This window comes from Leopardus geoffroyi, chromosome D2 (assembly GCF_018350155.1).
Source record: "Leopardus geoffroyi isolate Oge1 chromosome D2, O.geoffroyi_Oge1_pat1.0, whole genome shotgun sequence".
Taxonomy (NCBI): domain Eukaryota; kingdom Metazoa; phylum Chordata; class Mammalia; order Carnivora; family Felidae; genus Leopardus; species Leopardus geoffroyi.
Window position 1 is genome coordinate 44,384,121 of NC_059334.1, and position 17,205 is coordinate 44,401,325.

General features: G+C 48.4%; 1 protein-coding gene across 5 annotated transcripts in view; it reads right to left on the reverse strand.

Annotated features, from left to right (window-relative positions):
- Nucleotides 1–1,259: 1,259 nt before the first annotated feature.
- GRID1 (glutamate ionotropic receptor delta type subunit 1) overlaps nucleotides 1,260–17,205 on the reverse strand; it is a 701,884-nt gene continuing 685,938 nt past the window's right edge. For 3 of the 5 annotated variants that reach the window (XM_045437900.1, XM_045437898.1, XM_045437899.1), the window contains 2 exons: nucleotides 14,309–14,549; nucleotides 1,260–4,298 (listed from right to left, as the gene is read on the reverse strand). In XM_045437900.1, coding sequence (XP_045293856.1) covers nucleotides 3,870–4,298; nucleotides 14,309–14,549 — 670 coding nt within the window. In that variant the 3' untranslated portion in view covers nucleotides 1,260–3,869. Of the gene's footprint in view, nucleotides 4,299–13,957; nucleotides 14,049–14,222; nucleotides 14,550–17,205 lie in introns of all 5 variants that reach the window. The other 2 variants (XM_045437903.1, XM_045437901.1) reach the window with 2 other exon arrangements.

The following is a 17,205-nucleotide window of genomic DNA, read 5'->3' on the forward strand; positions in this document are numbered from 1 at the left end:
TGAGCACATGTCTATGGGAGTGAAACGTGAGCTCCCCAAGAAAGGGAACTGAAAATGAAGGCAGATGCCCGTGAGTAACCCCTTCGTCTCAGAAGCATAAGGTCATGCAAAGCCCCACGTTATCCACCAGACATTGCCCCTCTCTATGATTATTAAATGAGAACCAAAATAGCAGAGGAACCAAATATCCCTTCTGTACCATCATGGCCATCAGGCCCAGTGATCTTGTCTTCCTTGGTGTGTCTTTGGTCTTCTTTCAGTGCTGGAGAAGACAAAATTAAATATGGAATTAGTTCTACCTTGGCAAGATTTGGGAAGATTTAGAATTTAGGAACTGGGCAGTTCCTTAAGGAAACATAGCCTTTGGGAGAGCTGTCCAGATCCATCTGTCTATTCAGATAATCTGGGAGTGTCTGCTGGGTCTCTGCCTCCCTGCCCCTCAGCCTTTGGAATTTGCACCCGTTTGGTGCATTTGGAGATGCCTCTCATTGGTGCAGGGGCACAAGAACAAGGACTAGACGCTATCCTTTCAGTTTCTGGAAGTTGAGATCTTGAGAATGAAAACTAAACTCCTTGGGTTGGCCCTATTTGGTATAAGGCTGACAGAAGAGCCGCTTCTCCCTGGAAGGCCTAGAAGTCAGAGGGTAACCTTGTGATACAAAAAGTTGGGGTGGGGAGTATATGAATCTGGGGGGTCCAGGGCCCATGCTGATGATTCCGGGCATATTAATATTTATTGGAGAATGGTACCTACAGACACATCCTCTGAGGGTTGGATATTGAAAAGCCATGCCATGGTCCCTCAATGACAGTCCCTTAGCCCTTAGGCCTAAGCACAGAGAAACAACTTATCTGAGGTCAGAGGAAGTGTAGGGATGAGAGAGGAAACAAAGTCAACTGACAGTTAAGAAGTTGTTCACTCCATGAGGCCATGGGAGCACTTCTCCATGCAGTATGGATAAATTCTCTGCCATGAGTTTTCTAATAACTCACATTTTACAGGAAATTGTTAGGTTAACCGAAAATTAGAATTGTTTCTCAGCCTGTCCCTCACGTTGCCCCCTGGTTGATATGGGGGGACTCTGGACATATACTGGGTAAGGAGGGTGTGCCTCCACCCCCAGGCACGTCTGAGACCCACTTGGTCAGAGACGTCTCTCTCACCACTGCCCATGCCAATAGGACAGACCTCATCTCATGACCACAGCATTCCCTGGGAACAAGCAGATAGCATTTCTTCACCGAAGAGAAGAAGAGGGTAGGGAGCAAAGTCAAGTTTTATTATTAAACAACTTTAATCCAAATGCTGATTATTATTTGCAGTGTCTGAAGGCACAAAATATACCTAAAATGTATGGAATAGTCTAAACAGAGTTATAAATCCAAAGAGCAAAGCATGAAAAAAAGATACATTCTGAGCTGACACAGAAATCTGAGTTGGGATTTTTTTTTGAGAACTTACTTGAATATCAATCATTTCCCCTCATGCCAAGGGTAGGAAATTTAAAAAATAACATAAACATGGTGAAGAATAAATAACACCATGAGGTGTTAAGGGTTTTTTTTTAATAAGCAGGATGCCTTTTCCTCAAAGGTATACACACTCTCTCTCTCTCTCACACACACACACACACACACGCACACACACACACACATGCACGCACCCACACCCACCCACCCACACACACACGCACACACACACACACCTGCCATCTCTCTCCTCTCCCTTACACCCACTCTAAGCAAAGCTGTCCAAGAAGACATCCATGGTGTACCCCAGAAGACAGATCATCTCAGGAAAAAACAGACTTGGGAGTGAGATAAGGCAGTGAGACCAGAATTTGATTAAAAAAATAGATATATATGAAAAACTGACCATCCAGGGCAGGGCCCCCCAAAGTGCTGATGGAAAGAAAATGAAGCCTGCTCTTCCTCAGGGTAACTGTCGCCCACCTAGGCTTCACTATGCGCATGCACCCAGCTCCTGGTTCTCCACGCTCTGATTGGAGAAATGTCAATGGATTGCCTGGGTAGCGCTAACATCAGGCCATTCTCAGCATCCAGAGATAAATAACATAATTATAAACACTCTCCTCTCCAGGGTGCTTTTAGCTGACTATGTGATGCAGCCGTTCCTTTCTGCTCAATCATGTCAGTCAGGACTTCAGGAAAGAAATCAATCCGGGGCTAGTTATCACCCTCATAAATACACCTCTGGAGCAACTCTACAAGGCTATAGGAGATGCAGTCAATAGTCTTTGTATTGTTCCATGACCACAGATGGGCTCTCAGCTCCCTGATGACTGCCCAGCCAGGGATGGGGAGGGGAGCCCAGCCCTCTTGGTGCCCAATGTGGGCTGTGCGCACCATCCTGGCAGGTTAGGAGAGCAGAATCACCTTTGTCGTCAGCTCAGATTACTCAAACTGCTCTGCTCCTACTGGTTCTTTGTCTGTTTCTAAGGTTTAATTGTCCCAAGAAAGACAAGGGAGGGAGGCGTGGCTATCTAGCTGTCTTAGCCTTAAGGAACAGAGCTACCAGTAGGTTCCTTAGCTTGGGGATAATCCTGGGAATCTCAGTGAGAGGGGCCCCTGCCTATTGGCTGGATCACCGCTTGAAGGCTTCTTGTCTGGAGAAGGGGGCAAAGCAGGGAGTAAGGCCTCACACTGTGTTCTGGCCCCATTTGGCAGACTGCCTGCAGGGTTTCGGACCTGGAGACATCCTTTTAATTCTGGAGTTAGTTCCCTGGGTGATGAAGAGTTACTTGTGTTTACATCACACCAAGTTCTGCTGCTCCTTCTCTAGGAGCCAAGGCTCCTTCCTATCTGAACAAACTATTCCCAGCACTGCCCACCGCCTAGAGTACTGGTCTGCTCACCTAGGGCACCTCCCTCCACTCCTCCACCATAACCCTTTGACCCGAAACCACAGGTCACAAATCCCAGGGGTTATTCTCCCTCTGCCTGTTCTCACCACCTCACCTGGTCCACACACTATAGCTAGCATTTCTCTATCCCCATGGACAAGGACAAGCCCACCACCGCCAAGCCTCCCAAGGCAATGATGGAGCCTACCTGCCTTCTCCCACATTCTATCACTTGTTGATTCTTCTAATTAGGAAAAGAAAGCAAAAAAACACAAGGCCAATAGTATGACCCTAGAGCATGTCAGCATCAAAGCCCTCAGAGATGGTCTCCCCATTGTGGGTGCTTCTCTTGGGCCCACTGCACACTGCGTCATGCAGTGGGTGAACAAGAGGACTCCCCAGGTCCCCGAAGTCTCCTAAGTCCCAGGCTGACAGGAACAGCTGATCACCGTATAGCCCCGTGGCCTGGGGTCAGACCAATGCTGGCTCACTGTTTATCTACCCGAGAGGATTAAAGAGGAACCAAGGGCCAGGAGCAGAGGAACTTGGCAGGAAACCATGGGACATGGCAACAAGCAGCATTTGGGGGCTCCTCTAAAGGGACTGGCTGCTTATCTTCCCCTCTCCCCCGGCAGGAAGGGGCTCCTTATCTGATCACCCCTCTTGCCTTCAGAAAGGCCCAGGAACAGGGGGCTTCTTTGGCACTTCAGAATGATCACAAGTAATTTGCCTTTTTATTCATATAGAACAAAATTTACAAAGTCATTCATACAGTTTTTGTGTTTTTTTTTTTTACTGACTTCGAAAATTGGGAATATTCAAAATACACTTTTACCCCACTCCATTCTGTCATTATTTACACATATGTACAAGAAAAATGAAAGAGTCTTTGTGTGTGTGTGTGTGTGTGTGCACGTGTGTGTGGTTTGTGTTGTTGTTTTCTTGTATTAAAAAGCTCTGCTGGTCGGGTGGGTGGATGGGCGGGCGGGAGGGCAGGCGGCGCGGTCAGATGGAGGTGCCATGGGAGGTGTCCAAGGCCTCTGGAAGGACGCCTCCCGGCACAGGCTGGAAGGACATGGGGATGGGGGTCTTCACCGGGCTCTGGCGGAATAGCCCCCCATTGGGCGACCTGTGTTTGCACTGCATGGAGGGCATGGTGGCCGAGCTGCTGAGGGGCAGCGGCAGATTGCTGCTAGGCCCTGACGAGAGTGTCCGGCTGGGGCCGTGGCTGCTTTGCTCTGGCAGAAAAGTGCTGACCGAGAGCTGTGTGTTCTGGTACTCTCGCGTCGGCTCCAAGGCTTGGCTGGGAGCCAGGCCCCCCATCTCCAGGGCCGAAAGCTCAATGGACGCTGGGGAAATTTGCTTGTGAGCAATGTCTTCATCCATTAGACTGTTCATGCGCCGGTGAACCTGCTCCAAATTCACTTCTTTGTCCTGGAGGGAAAGCACAGGAAGGTCAGGCCAAGCCCTCACGTGAGCCAAGGCTGGCTTTCTACAAACTCTGGGAGGCCTGGAGACCCTAGGCATGTTAAGCCTGGTGGACACTAGGTGAGCACTGCCCCCTCATTCCTCCCATACCCCCTCACCTACATCTGGGTGAACTTCAGTTATCTGGGAACTGGTGGCCTAGGACACTGCCCCAAGGTAGCAAAGACCCAGAAAGCAGGCCTTGGCAACATGTACCTTCCCTCCTCACTTGGCCTAGAACCACGGTCACACTCAGAGGCAACCCCTGCGAGAAGATGCCTTGAAGAACTGGCAGAGACAGAGGGAGGAGAAGGGAGTTCCCGTGGGAATAAAAGGAACTGGTCCTTGAGCCCCCAGGGTGTCCTGTGTATTTACCACAGAGTTCATAATGCTCAAAGGGCCTGATGTGATCATCCCCATCAGACGCAAAAGGAGGCTTGGGTTCAGGAAGGTCAGTGACCTCCCTGGAATCACCACCCTTGTGAATGGCAGAGGCAGCAAGGGAACGCTGAAGCAGGAAGTGGGGGCCTGGCTCACCCTAAAACCCTTGTTCTCTCCATCTCCTGAGATGCCAGAAAGCGGGCATGTCCTTGTCTCCAAGGCCCATGGGGCTGGTTCCTGGATGAGGAAGATGGTGGAGATGGTAAAGAATGGGTCTTTGCAGGGCTTAGATGACTTTCCCGGTATCAAGAATGTAGAGACAGCCAAGAGGGTGACCCTGACACTCAACTCTTTCTCCATAATGTAAATGGTGGCAAGGAAATGGTTTTGTTTATTTGTGTGCTTAAGAAAGAGAATAAAATTCACTTTAAATAACTTGATGTTTTGTCTACAATATCAAAATAAATCAAGGAGGCCAAACTGCTTGAAAGCTCCTAAAAGACAAAGATGAGGTACTCTATTTGCTCAGTTCCCCCCATTGAGGTGGGGCATAAGACCAGGTGTCCACAAAGGAGCCATGCCAGCTCCCCAATGAGGTTCAAAGTTCCACTCCTATTTTTAGGCAGCATGAGTGCCAATGTGACAGGCAAGGTCATGCCTACCACCCATGCTTCCCTGATGTCAAACTCCTAGAGAAATACCATGTCAAAGCTCTGCTCTGAGATAGAACACCACAGGCTGTCTAATGGTGACATCTGTAGAGTAGAGAGAGGAGCCTGACCCAGGCCCATCTTATAGGGCAGTTAGAAATACCACAGATGTAAAGGCCCTCAACGGGCTTTCAAAAGGTAAAAGAAGGAACCACACAAATCTAGGGGGCCATTCCAGTGGCTGTTCTGAGCTCCTAGGAGGCTGGTGGGAGAGGATCTTCCCCAGGAAGAGGCCACCCTGAGTAGCTGGTGTGAATGCCCCTCTCCCATGGGTTGCTAACCCCCATGAAGTCTCAACCCAGCCTTCCTCAGGCAAGGAAGTTGCCTCTGCAGTTTACTCCTTGTTCTCAGTGGCCCCTGGTGTGGAGAAGGCAGGGCCACTGCTCTCTCGACACCTCTGCTGAGCTCAAGACTGGTAGTCAGACATTGGCTTCTGCCTTTTCCAGAACCTTTCACAGAAAAAGAAAACTGACAACCCCCACAAGAAAATAAGCAACTCATCCCAGGCCAAGAGGAGACCTGAGAATAAGAAAGCCAACTGATTTGGGGATGGAAGGTACTATGGAGCATGGCTCCATATCATAGATGGAACAACATCAGAATTCACTGGCATAGCTCCATGGGCAGAGCCGACATTCCAGGGATCTGAAGCCCCACACAGCTGAGCTCAGCTCACTGATGCCGGGAAACCAGCTCCAAGTTGAGGACACCACTGGGTGGCGAGTGTCTTGGGTAAAATCAGGGAAAGTGGCTGGAGACTACCAGGCCTTGACTTAACCTGACTAAATGTAATGCATGCAATGTCTTTCACTGACTCTTTTAAGGCTGTAAAAAACTACAAGACACCAAATTCAAGTTCTCTTAATTACCTTACAACATGCTGATCCAGCTCTGTACAACTTTGCCTTTTTCTTTCTGTTTTATCTACTTTGTTGTTAGTCTTGCATATGAAACCATTTTAAATAGTTTTTTAAACTGCTATAGTAGTCTCTGGCTGTTTTAAGACCACCAAGCATCAATTATCCCTTCCTAAGACCATGGTCTGTTTGCTTTGAGGGAATTACTTCTCACTGGATAACAGTTTGGAAGGTGCCCTGCCCGCCTGTAGCTAAGACGAAAGACCACTATGCAAACAAGGACAATAGGAATGAACTGAATCCTGAACAAAGAGATAAAGAGACAGAAAAGAGTTGACTGTCCATCCAATAATGCAATAGTACTTCAACAAACTTTCTGCTCCATGACTGTCCTCCTAGATCTTGCCCCCGCCCCAGGTTCTCTGGACAAGTCTGACTCCTGCCCACCACCCATCTTGCTTCTCCAGCCTTCTCATGGTTGCTGTGTGCCCCTGATAAACTCTGGGACAGATAAATCTGTCATCTCCACTGGCCAAACTCAGTGCCACAGCTGTGTTGGTAAATATCTGCATCTATAGGCTATTTTCATTTCAAAATATGGGAAGGGCAGAAGACAAGTATCAGAGATCCTGGTAGCTGGATTAGTTGAGAGAGAATTTCAGAAACTTTTAGGGTCTCATAATAGAACCTTCCTTTCTCTTTGCAGACAGCAAAGCTTGGAGAAGGCTTGATAGCCAGCTGTCCCTGCTGGCAAAGTCTTCAGTTTCCACTGAAGAAAAACCGATGACCAATGGACCTGGGATCGTTGGAAGAATGGGTTAGTTGCATGATCTCACCATTTCCTCCTTTAGATTTTCTTTCCAGGCTTCTAATAATCTTTTTGGGGACACAAAGAAGTCACATTTAAAAGTGGACTAATTTGGAGGGGAAGGCAAGTATCTTGGTCCCAGTCCTGTTCACTCTGGCAGTTAAAAGAAAGGGTATGACCCTTTTTCTCAGAAAGTGTTCTGGAGATGCTCCCCATTTTGCAGGGGTCTAGAGATAGAGAAAGGAGAACTTCCTGTCCAAGAAGACCACAGGAAGGCAGAGAGTTGAGAGTGGGGACAAAGTGAAAGGAGCCCTCTCTATCGAATGCCAGGGCCACAAAACAGAAGGAGAGCTTTGGGGGAAGACCAACAACCCAAAATACTCTGAAGAAAAATGTGAACAAAGGAGGTCTCTGAGATGAAATCCTTCACCCAGGAAGTATAAGGCAGAAGAGGTTCAGGGGATGGAATTATAAAAGTGGTTGAGACTAGGCACCAATCTAGCATAATAATCACAGCTGTGAGGACTTGATCTGGTACTACCAAAGCATCTAGAATAAAAATGAGCCCAGAGCGTAGGTGTGGCTACAGCCCAATTACCTGAGAATCAGTACTTTTGGAGGAAAGAGCTTGAATATAGTTTCCTAAATCCATATATGTTTCTTCTTGCCTCAAGTTAAGGACAAATGAATCAGTTCCAAGGACTGTAAAGCTGTGCAGTGAGTGTCAGCTTCCAATTGAGGTTAGTCATTAGCTTATAACCTTTCCACGTCAGGACACAGAGAAAACATCCACACCAACTGAACAGACTTTCCTGGGAGACCTTCCCACCCCAAATGGCAGTGAAGTAATTAATCCTCTCTGCACCAGTGGGACCTCATTCTATTCAAATTCTGTTACTGCTGGTAGCTAGCTCCAACACAAAACAAATCCCAGAAGAACAAGGTGACATCGTGACCTGCCCATATTTGATTGTTTAACTGGACAGAAAATGAGAAAAACTCATGAGAAATGCCTCCCCACCCCCCAACACAGGTAGTCTGTTTGAGCCTCCAATCTATTTCTAAGCTGCCTGCTTCTTCCGCCGTCTAGAGGTCAGATCTGAAGTGCAGAAAACTGGAGAAAACCACCTTTGTACGGTAAAGCCTGGAAGAATCGTCTTGGATCACCTGGGGCCACAGATTTAGCACACACTAAGTCATTTCCAGTAGTCCCCGGCCAAGGAACAAGGAGGCAGAAATAATCCACCTGCTCAAGAAAAGAGGCAGGAGTGATTTGAATAATTATCTACATTTTAGACAAAATGGGACATTCTATTATGTTATGCAAATTCAAATAATGGACTTTTTTATGTGAACTACATCAGTTTACATCCTCATTATCTCAAGTTTTTGGTGTTCAACCGTACGGAAACTTGCTGCTGTCTTCATTAATTTACTGTAGGTAACTGACCTAGTCAAACATCCCTGAATATGACATAAAATCCACGGACTGCATTTATCCACAAATCCGGCTGAATTCCAGCTCTGTGTTTCTCACCTCATATTAAACATGATGACAGATGCACCAAAAGAGGTTACTGGGGACCCTCTCCCAGGCATTGTCTTGCAGAGAGATAAAGTTCTGTAATTAAGCCGCTGTTCACCAACGTGGAAATAATTCAGTGTACTGGAAAATGGTAATTAACTAAACTATCATCTATGTAACAGCCAGTTACACATGGGACTCGTTAGAACAGGCTTTGTTTGGTGTCCAATGGCTTTTACTTTAAGTTGAGCAGGAACAAAATGGGACAGGGGACTTCACACCTGACTGGGATGGTTGTAGAGGTGTTCTCCCATTACCACTGACACCAACCGGGTTGTAAATGAGACCCAATGGCTGGGGAAAACGCCATCAATACGAACTTCTTAAGTGTTGCTCTAAAGACTTGCCCAGCCCTAAAGGACTGGTCTGGAGGTCTGAAAGTAGTGGCTAGGTAAGAGCAAAGAAACTGAGCAGTTAATGAAGTGGTCTCAAGAGATGATGGACAGTTTTCAGAGCATCATTGGGAAAGAGTTCTGATGGATTCTGTCACAGATTCCATAGGGGAGGGCAAAAAGAAGAGAGAGCTGATGGACATCTCCCATCATACGTGGTAGCAGCAGGTGTACATGGGGTGAACTGAGGCTAAGGGTGAAGAGATTCGCTCAAAGTCACACTACTTCATGCTAAGTGGAGCATCAGGATCAGAGTCCATATCTACCTGCCTCCAAAACCTGGGCTCTTTCCAACTATGCCAAGCTATGTGTTCCCAATTTCCCCTTGGGAGGATTGTGTAGACCAGTGGTTTTCATCCTTGACAGGATGTCAGAAGCACATGTGGAACTCTTAGAAACTACAGTTGTTCAGATCTACCTAATAGGACCCTTTGGGGAATGGAGCCCAAGCATCTGTATTTCTAAAAACCTCCAGGATTAATCACCTCTGATGTGCAGCCAGAACTGAAAGTCATTGATCCAGCTGAAATGATTACACAACAATTTAACATTAATAACGTTTTCTTTATAGGAGCCCAGACTGGTTCATTCATTCGATAAACACTTTTGAGCTCCTACTACCAGATGAGCTAATGTTCTTGGTAAAGCATCCATCTTGGTCCCTGGCATGTAGAAGGTGCTCAATACTTCGGCTATATTCATCACCTCTTAACGAGAGGCTCCACTGTTCCAGACACTGGGCAAAGTGATGGCAATGCGGAGGTGGAGAAGTGCCAACAGACTCCAAGCAGGGATAGGCAAGTAAACCATTAGCAGCAATTTGGAATCAGCCAGCATGAGTGCATACACCCAGGGAAGCAGCCCATAGAGGTGAGCAGGGGAGATTTTACAGAGGGGAGTGATGTCTGAGCTGCTTTTGAGATACACATTGGTGTAAGATAAGCATTCACTCTCTTCTTGCTAATAGGTCCTGGGATAAGGGCTTAAATGCACACTTGCTATCCTTACCCTCATGCTAAGAGGTCTGATATCAGGAGTGTAGCCACTGGGCCAGACTCAGTTTGTGGCTGAAGAGACAAACTGGGGTGCAGAGGATGTCAATGCCTCGCTAGGAGCCGGCATCCTGGCTCAAGGAAAAAAAGCCCAAGCTACACTTTTAATTCCCCAAATCCTCTGGCAAATGTCAGGCAGGAACCCCTGCTCCTGCACACACCCCATGGAAGGTCCAGTGGCAGACACAGCAATCATATCCCAGTTCTGTCCCTGCCCATTCTGCCATTCATTTCTCCAGGGCCAAAGATGTCTTCCTCCAATGCTCTTGAAGGCAATCAGGAGAGTTAAGAAGATAACATGTAATCTTTCTGGCACAGAGAAGGTGCCCTAAGATGTGAATTGTCCTCCCCACACCCCTTACTGCCCATCACAAGGTCCTTGGGAGGGAATAGGGCCTTGGCCGCCATTCACCAAGCATGTCCCATGGGCAGGTGCCACTTATGGAACTTTCCACGCCTTCCCTCACTGAACCTCAGAGCAACCCTGTGAGGCTGGCATAAAGGAAGAGGGGAAAGGTACAGGAGAGAAAAATCTCTACATGGAGTTGGAAGAAGCACCAGAGGAGCGAAGGCAGAGAAGGGTGCAGAGCCAAAGGGGGTGTCCCCTGCCACAAATCCTCCACGGAGAGCAGGCGTGTGCTTCCCGGCCACACAGACAGCAGCTGGCCCGCCGGCTGCTTCTCTGCCGCTGCTGCCCGACCACCCTGGCCTCTGTCAGCTCCTGTCTGCAACGGAAGCAGGGACGGGGTGGGGAGGGCAGGCAAGGCAGGAAGCACAAACATTCCAAGCTCCCAGCCCAGTGACGGATGATTCATCCCTCACTCTTCATGTCATCTCCCATTTGTGCGGTTCTCATCTTTATTTCATGAATATTTTATTCTTAGAGCAATGGCTCCACTTCCCCCATAAATCTAGAGGGTGGCTCTTTACTGCAACCACAGAGTCTGCTGCACTCACCTGCACTGGGTAACTACATAATAGTCTGATTCCTTAGAAAAAATACGAGCTCAAATCCACATGAATATTAAGGGGTTGAACGCACATTACTACTCTTCCTCAAGTAGGTGTCTAAAGTCTGAAGACATCTCAGCACAAGCCATTAAACACAACTAGAACTACACCCAAAGACAGGTTTCTGGCTCTTAAGAAATACAGCCAGTGCCCCAAAATGAAGCATTCTAAGGTAAAGCAGACACTCTCACCTAATTGAGAATGCTGCTCCATAAAACACAGCCAACCAGTAACACAAAGTGGTTCTGGATTAAATACCGTTAATATTTGTGGAAGGTTTGAAAGATATGCTTCTAATATCCTGTTGTTTCAACCCCCTCCTGGTTCTTATTCCCTCCATGATGAGGGCTCAACCACTCGGCCTGACATCCAAGTCCCTTAGAGCAAGTCCCTGCTCCCTGATCCAGCGTCCTCCACTCACATCCCCTTGCTGATGGCGACACTCCAGCCCCCACAGCTCCAGGAGGTGTGATGACTGTTTACCTCCGTGTTGTTCACCCTACCCGAAAGGCAACTTCCGATCTCACCTCCAGCTCTAGGATCTGTACCAACCCTTCAACACTTCACTAACTGGGAGGAGCTCTTCACTAACTGATACCCCTGCCCCCCCATGACCCCAGGCTGGGCTGGGTGCCCCTCAGTACATCTATGGTACCCTCTGCTCACTTGAGAATAGCCTTGATCAATGGAGGTTGCTTTGGTCAACCTCTCTGCCACATCTGCTCCTGCGGAGGTAAGGCCCCTGGGGACATGGACTGTTCCCCCACAGGCATATATTTATGAAAGGAAGAAGAGAGAGGGAGAAATTTCATTTGAAAATCAGAAACTCATAAAAACAGAAAAAAGATGGGGAATAATTTCCCTCTTCTATCATGCAACCCTTAGCAACACCAGAAGGGGATGTAGGAAAGGCAGCTACCATGCTTTTGCAACCTGTCTTTTCACTGGTCCTCATTCCTATCTGGAAGCAAGTTGGGGGCAGGTGCAGAAACTTCCACATTTTCTAGGCAGGACCAATGTATTTCATTCTCTCTTATGCCTCAGATCCTGGGCTTATGCAGAAGCCAGAGGAGAAGACAGAATGCTTTGCTGACAAGAAGAGAGCTGTTCCTCACAGCTGGGTCATTTCTTGGTCTCCTGGTCTTTTCTCTGTATTTCTCTCTTTCACTTCTGCCTTCTATGTCTCTCCAAAAATCAATCCCCTCACCTCTCCTTCTCTCTCTCTCCCCCCTCCCTTCTCTCTCTCTCTCTCTCTCTCTCTCTCTCTCTCTCTCTCTCACACACACACACACACACACACACACACACAGTAATCATTCACTTTGGCTGCCCAGGCTAGGCTTGTCACTAAACACTAAACTAGGGGATGTGAAGGGACATGATGACCAGAAGCAGATGAGAATGCCCTGTCCAAAGGAAGAATGGCCTCTCTCTGCACCTAGTTTATATGGGACATTCTGGAGGGCAGAGCCTGTTTCTCCTGGGCACCCACTCTGCCCATGCCATCCCAGGTCAGCACTTCCATGACAGGGAGATGCTCACCCACCCAGAGAGCCTCTCCTGCTCCCCTGACCCAAGGGCATGTGCACTGAGAAGTCAGGCTGTGGCTGATTGGGTCTGGAAAAAAAAACAAACCCAAACCAAACAATATGGAGAGTGAATGCAATGGGATCTTGTCTTCCCTTGTCCCACTGGGGATGGCTCCAGGACCACCCTACCCTGGGTACATGCTGAGGCTTCTGTACATACAGACTTGAGGCTGGTAAGGGGACATATATGCAGACTTTCCTAAAAACTACTCATCGGAATAATTCACAGTCCCTCCCAATGACTTCTTCACAAAAAAATTTCCAGGAGCAAAAGAAGTTCAAGCAGAACCATTAACTGTTCCTTTCAGTGGCTTTCCCTTAAGTCTCCTCCTTCCTTCTCACCTGTGGCCCAGGGGTGACCAGAGAAGCACTGAGGCCATGGGAGACCCAGGCCTTTTCCACTTTGCACTTCCTTGCAGGGAAGCACACAGAAGGCAGATGAGGAAGATGGATGTCCCCAGAACATTTCCAACATGCTGAATCAAATGGCAAGATCCTTCCAGCAAAAACTAAGTGTGATGACAGAGAGCTTGCTGCCTGGTATGAATGGAAAGTCTGTCCTCACCCCCACCTTGCCAGGTGCTCCATTACAGACTGATATGGGGTATGGCCAACCAGTCTCTCCACGCTGCAGAGATGGTGGCCATGGCGACACTGCCTTTCTGGATTTGGCGCTGGTTACTTTGCTGCATCTTGTTTGAAATTTACACCTGTTTGTAGCAACATAATCTGTTGATTAGAATTCAGAAGAAGCTGAGGTATAGGCAGCACAGAGGGGCAGTCCTGCAATCCAGTGGCTTGGCTTATGTCTCCCTGCCTGTATGTAGGTTTCCGCTGGCACAGATCATCCCCAAATGGCACTCCTTGCCACCCTCCCTTAGGGGAACTGGCTCCAGGGTCCCTTGGTGGAGGCTTCATATAAAAAAATGGACTCAAAGAAGAACAAAACCCCAACAGAAGGAAGTGTTGTGGAAAGAATCAGCTTGTGGTTGGCACACATAAGGGGGGATTTTGTGCCAGAACTTGAAGTCTGGACAGAGCCACAAAGTTCCCTGTGCTGGGTGTTCCTGGAGGAACATGGGCAAGGCCGGGCCCTATATGGAGGGGGAAGGGAAGGGGAGAAGGGGCGATGGGAGGGGAAGCGGGGGCCAGGCCCTACTTGCATGCTGGAAGAGCAGAGCCCTGTGGCCCTTGATGTGAAGGCAAAGAGAACCAAGAAGGAATGAGATCTCCTCTCTTACCCTACAGTTGGTCTCTCCAGGTCAGGGTGGAGGCACATGGGCGGGGCAGGGTGGGGAAGGGCTCTCTGGCGCTGCTCATGCTGTACCCGCTCTATAGATAAATACAGGACTTTAGTGGCCATGGCTGGTGCCTTGGCACTTTGTTCAAGCATAAAAACATCCCCTACATTTGTTCTCTTGCTTTAAAATCAAAGTAAAACAATGACACCATCCCCCCAAATAAAACACTGCCGCCTCTAGACAAGTGACTTCGGTAAATACTAACTGGAAGAAAACCGCCCGCCGAGTGGCCCAGTATGACTCTCCTGCCTCTAGGATGCAGAAAGGAGAAGCAGGACTCAGGGCACGGACCTCTTTGGGGGTCTCCTGGTGGCACCGGTTGCTGTTCCACCACAACTCCAGGGCGGCCACCAGGCAGGCCAGGAGGAGGCCAATGGCCAGGATGCAGAAGACCCCAGCGAAGCTGTGCAGCTTGAGGGATTTGCCGTCGGCCTGGGCACTGGCGTGGCTGGTGAGATCACAGCGGCCCATGTGAGGCCACCACTTTTGCTTGAGCACGTCCAGGTCCCCGGTGTCCTGCAACTCCAGGATCCTGCAAGATACAATCCACATGAGCCACAGCCACCGGCCTCATCAGTGTGGTCATGGGGGCTTTGGCCCTTTCCCCACCATGCTGGCCCTTCCACAGACCACGCTGAACCGTGGTGGCTCTTATTCTGTCCCAATTTTTCCCTCCCCAATCCATTCTCCCACTGTGAGACAGAGTGCTCTTCCCAAAATACACATCAGGTTTGTCTTTCTCCTTAAAAGTCTCGATGCCCCCTCCTACCACTGCCCATGGATAAAGTTCAATAGCAAGCACATAAGGACCCTTCACATGGGACTGGGGGCAAGCTCTGGGAATAAAATAGGAAAATATAGAACTGGACGAGGCAATATTTGGACTGTGGACTTACAAAAATGCTTTCTTTAAACCTTCAATCCATTGTAAGTTTCTCCCACCAGGATTCCCCAAATCACTCATTCATTCATTCGATTTGAGGAGTATCTGCCTTGCGCTATGTGTGATGTTCAACACTGCTGAGGGTGCAGTCCAGACACACATACATGGACCTTGAAACAATTAGAGCAATCAATGTGGACACCGAAGTTGTGATCAATACCATGACATGAAAGCACAGGTGCTAAGAAATGGTGCACTGGGTGGGTGTCCAGACCAGGGGGGTTACAGGGAGGACCTCATCAAGGAAGTGACAGGTAAGCTGCCACCTGAAGGAAGGTTAGTCATCAAATAGCTCACACTTGTCTGGCATATTCTATGTGCCAGGATATATGCTAAGTGCTTGACAGATAGTGTTTAATTGTCATGTCAACCCTTTGAGATGGTTCCTTCCATTCTCCTATGTTTATACAGAAGGAAATGGAGGCACAGAGAGGTGAAATATCTTGCCAAATTCACTTTGTGGTTGGCAGGGATGGCACTCAACAAGAAGGAAAAAGTACAGCCATGCTTGAAAGTCTTGTCTGGGCTAAGTGCTCAGCATGTCTGAGATGCTAAAATATGGCCACTGAGGCTGGAGAGTGATGGGTGAGGAGGAAGATGGTGGGAGAAGAAGCTAAAGCAGGAAGAGCTGAGAATGTTGGTTCTGAGAGGGTATGAGAGGGAGTCTGGATTCCATCCTGATCACCAAGGTGGGGCAAACCCCTGGGCTCCTGTAGTCCCCATGCAGGTGTTTGGATGGTGGTTTTCCTTCTTGTGGCATTTTATGGACTCCCTCTGTAATCCAGTGGTCTGAACAGTGAGCTAGTAGTATCTGGTAGTCCCCAGCCTCCTCATACCCAAGCTTTTCCATCTGGGAAGAGAGACTCTTTCAGCCTGGTACGTGGTGATATATCCAGGTGATAACACCTGCTGTGACCTCTCTGAGCCCATATTCTCAGCTCTCTGGGTGTACACAGTTCAGGAGAAGTGGTTCTGTACAGCCAGGAGAAGCTCACTTCCAACTGTCCAGTTGAGCAGTCTCTGCCCTGGACCTGCATTGCAGGCCACCTGTGACCACAAGCTGAGGCTGAGGTCTATGGGCTGTGCATGCATGCATGGGCTGTGGCTGTTGGAGAGGGAAGGTGACAGCCCAGAGGGGGTCCTCTGACCTTTCACCATCATGGACCCAGCATAGCATGGCCTTTCATAGACTGTGAATAGTTCGGCTCGGTACAAGAAGCAGGGGATGGAGGCACCAGATCTCAGCTGGGTATCACGGAACAAGTTGACTTGCTCCTGCTTAACCTTGGCTGGCTCATCTTTGCAAGATAGATCCACGACCCCACTAGGTGAGTAGATCCTTCAGGATGGGCTGTGTGTTACTCTCCATGGTTTCTCCTGAGCAAGCAGAGTGGCGGCACAACTTGGGCCATCAATGGATGTTGGCTGCATCAATATGTGTATGAATATATTAATTGAATCATGAAAACTAATCTAAACTAAAATGGCCATGGTGAGATAATGAGATAATGTCTGTTAAGAGCCAAGGACACAAGTCAGCACAAAAGACTTAATATGCCGCTGTGCCTGTAGGGACTTGGTCATTGAGATAAATGCATGATTGACATGTGCACCTGTGCGCCTTGAGCTTGTGCTCGGTATGCCATTGAGCACAAGATATCTCACATGGCACATCCCATGATCACCTGGGCAGCTTCAGTGTCCCATACCTCTGTATGGCGCTGGACATGTTACGGAAGCTGGCCACTGGTTCATGCTGAAAGGCCACTATTTAAGTCTATGCTGGCAGGTCTGAATAAACTGGGCCTCCTGGCAGTTATAGGAACCCCAGGGCTGGATATGCAGGATCTCAGGGCTTTGAGAAGACTCGTGGGTAGACTAATGGCTCGCTGAGGAGAGACAGCAGAGCTTTGTATTTAGCACAGATTCTGCTCTGATGGACTTCATGCAAACATAGACCGTGCCATCACACTAGCCACGGTATGCAACCTCTCCATTTCAGTGCTGTTATTACTAAAATCTGAGATCATAACAACTCCTACCACAGCATGACTGTGACAAAATGGAAAAGGGACACATGGGCACCACTCAGCTCAAGATATGGCAAGTAATAAGAGCTCCATAAAAGCTAGTAAAATTTGCACAGTCTGATGGCCATGCTGACCAGCAGCCCTATCCAGTCCAGTACTGACATGCACTGCCTTTTATTGAGAACATAGTAGGGACTGATCATTTCCCATTGTTG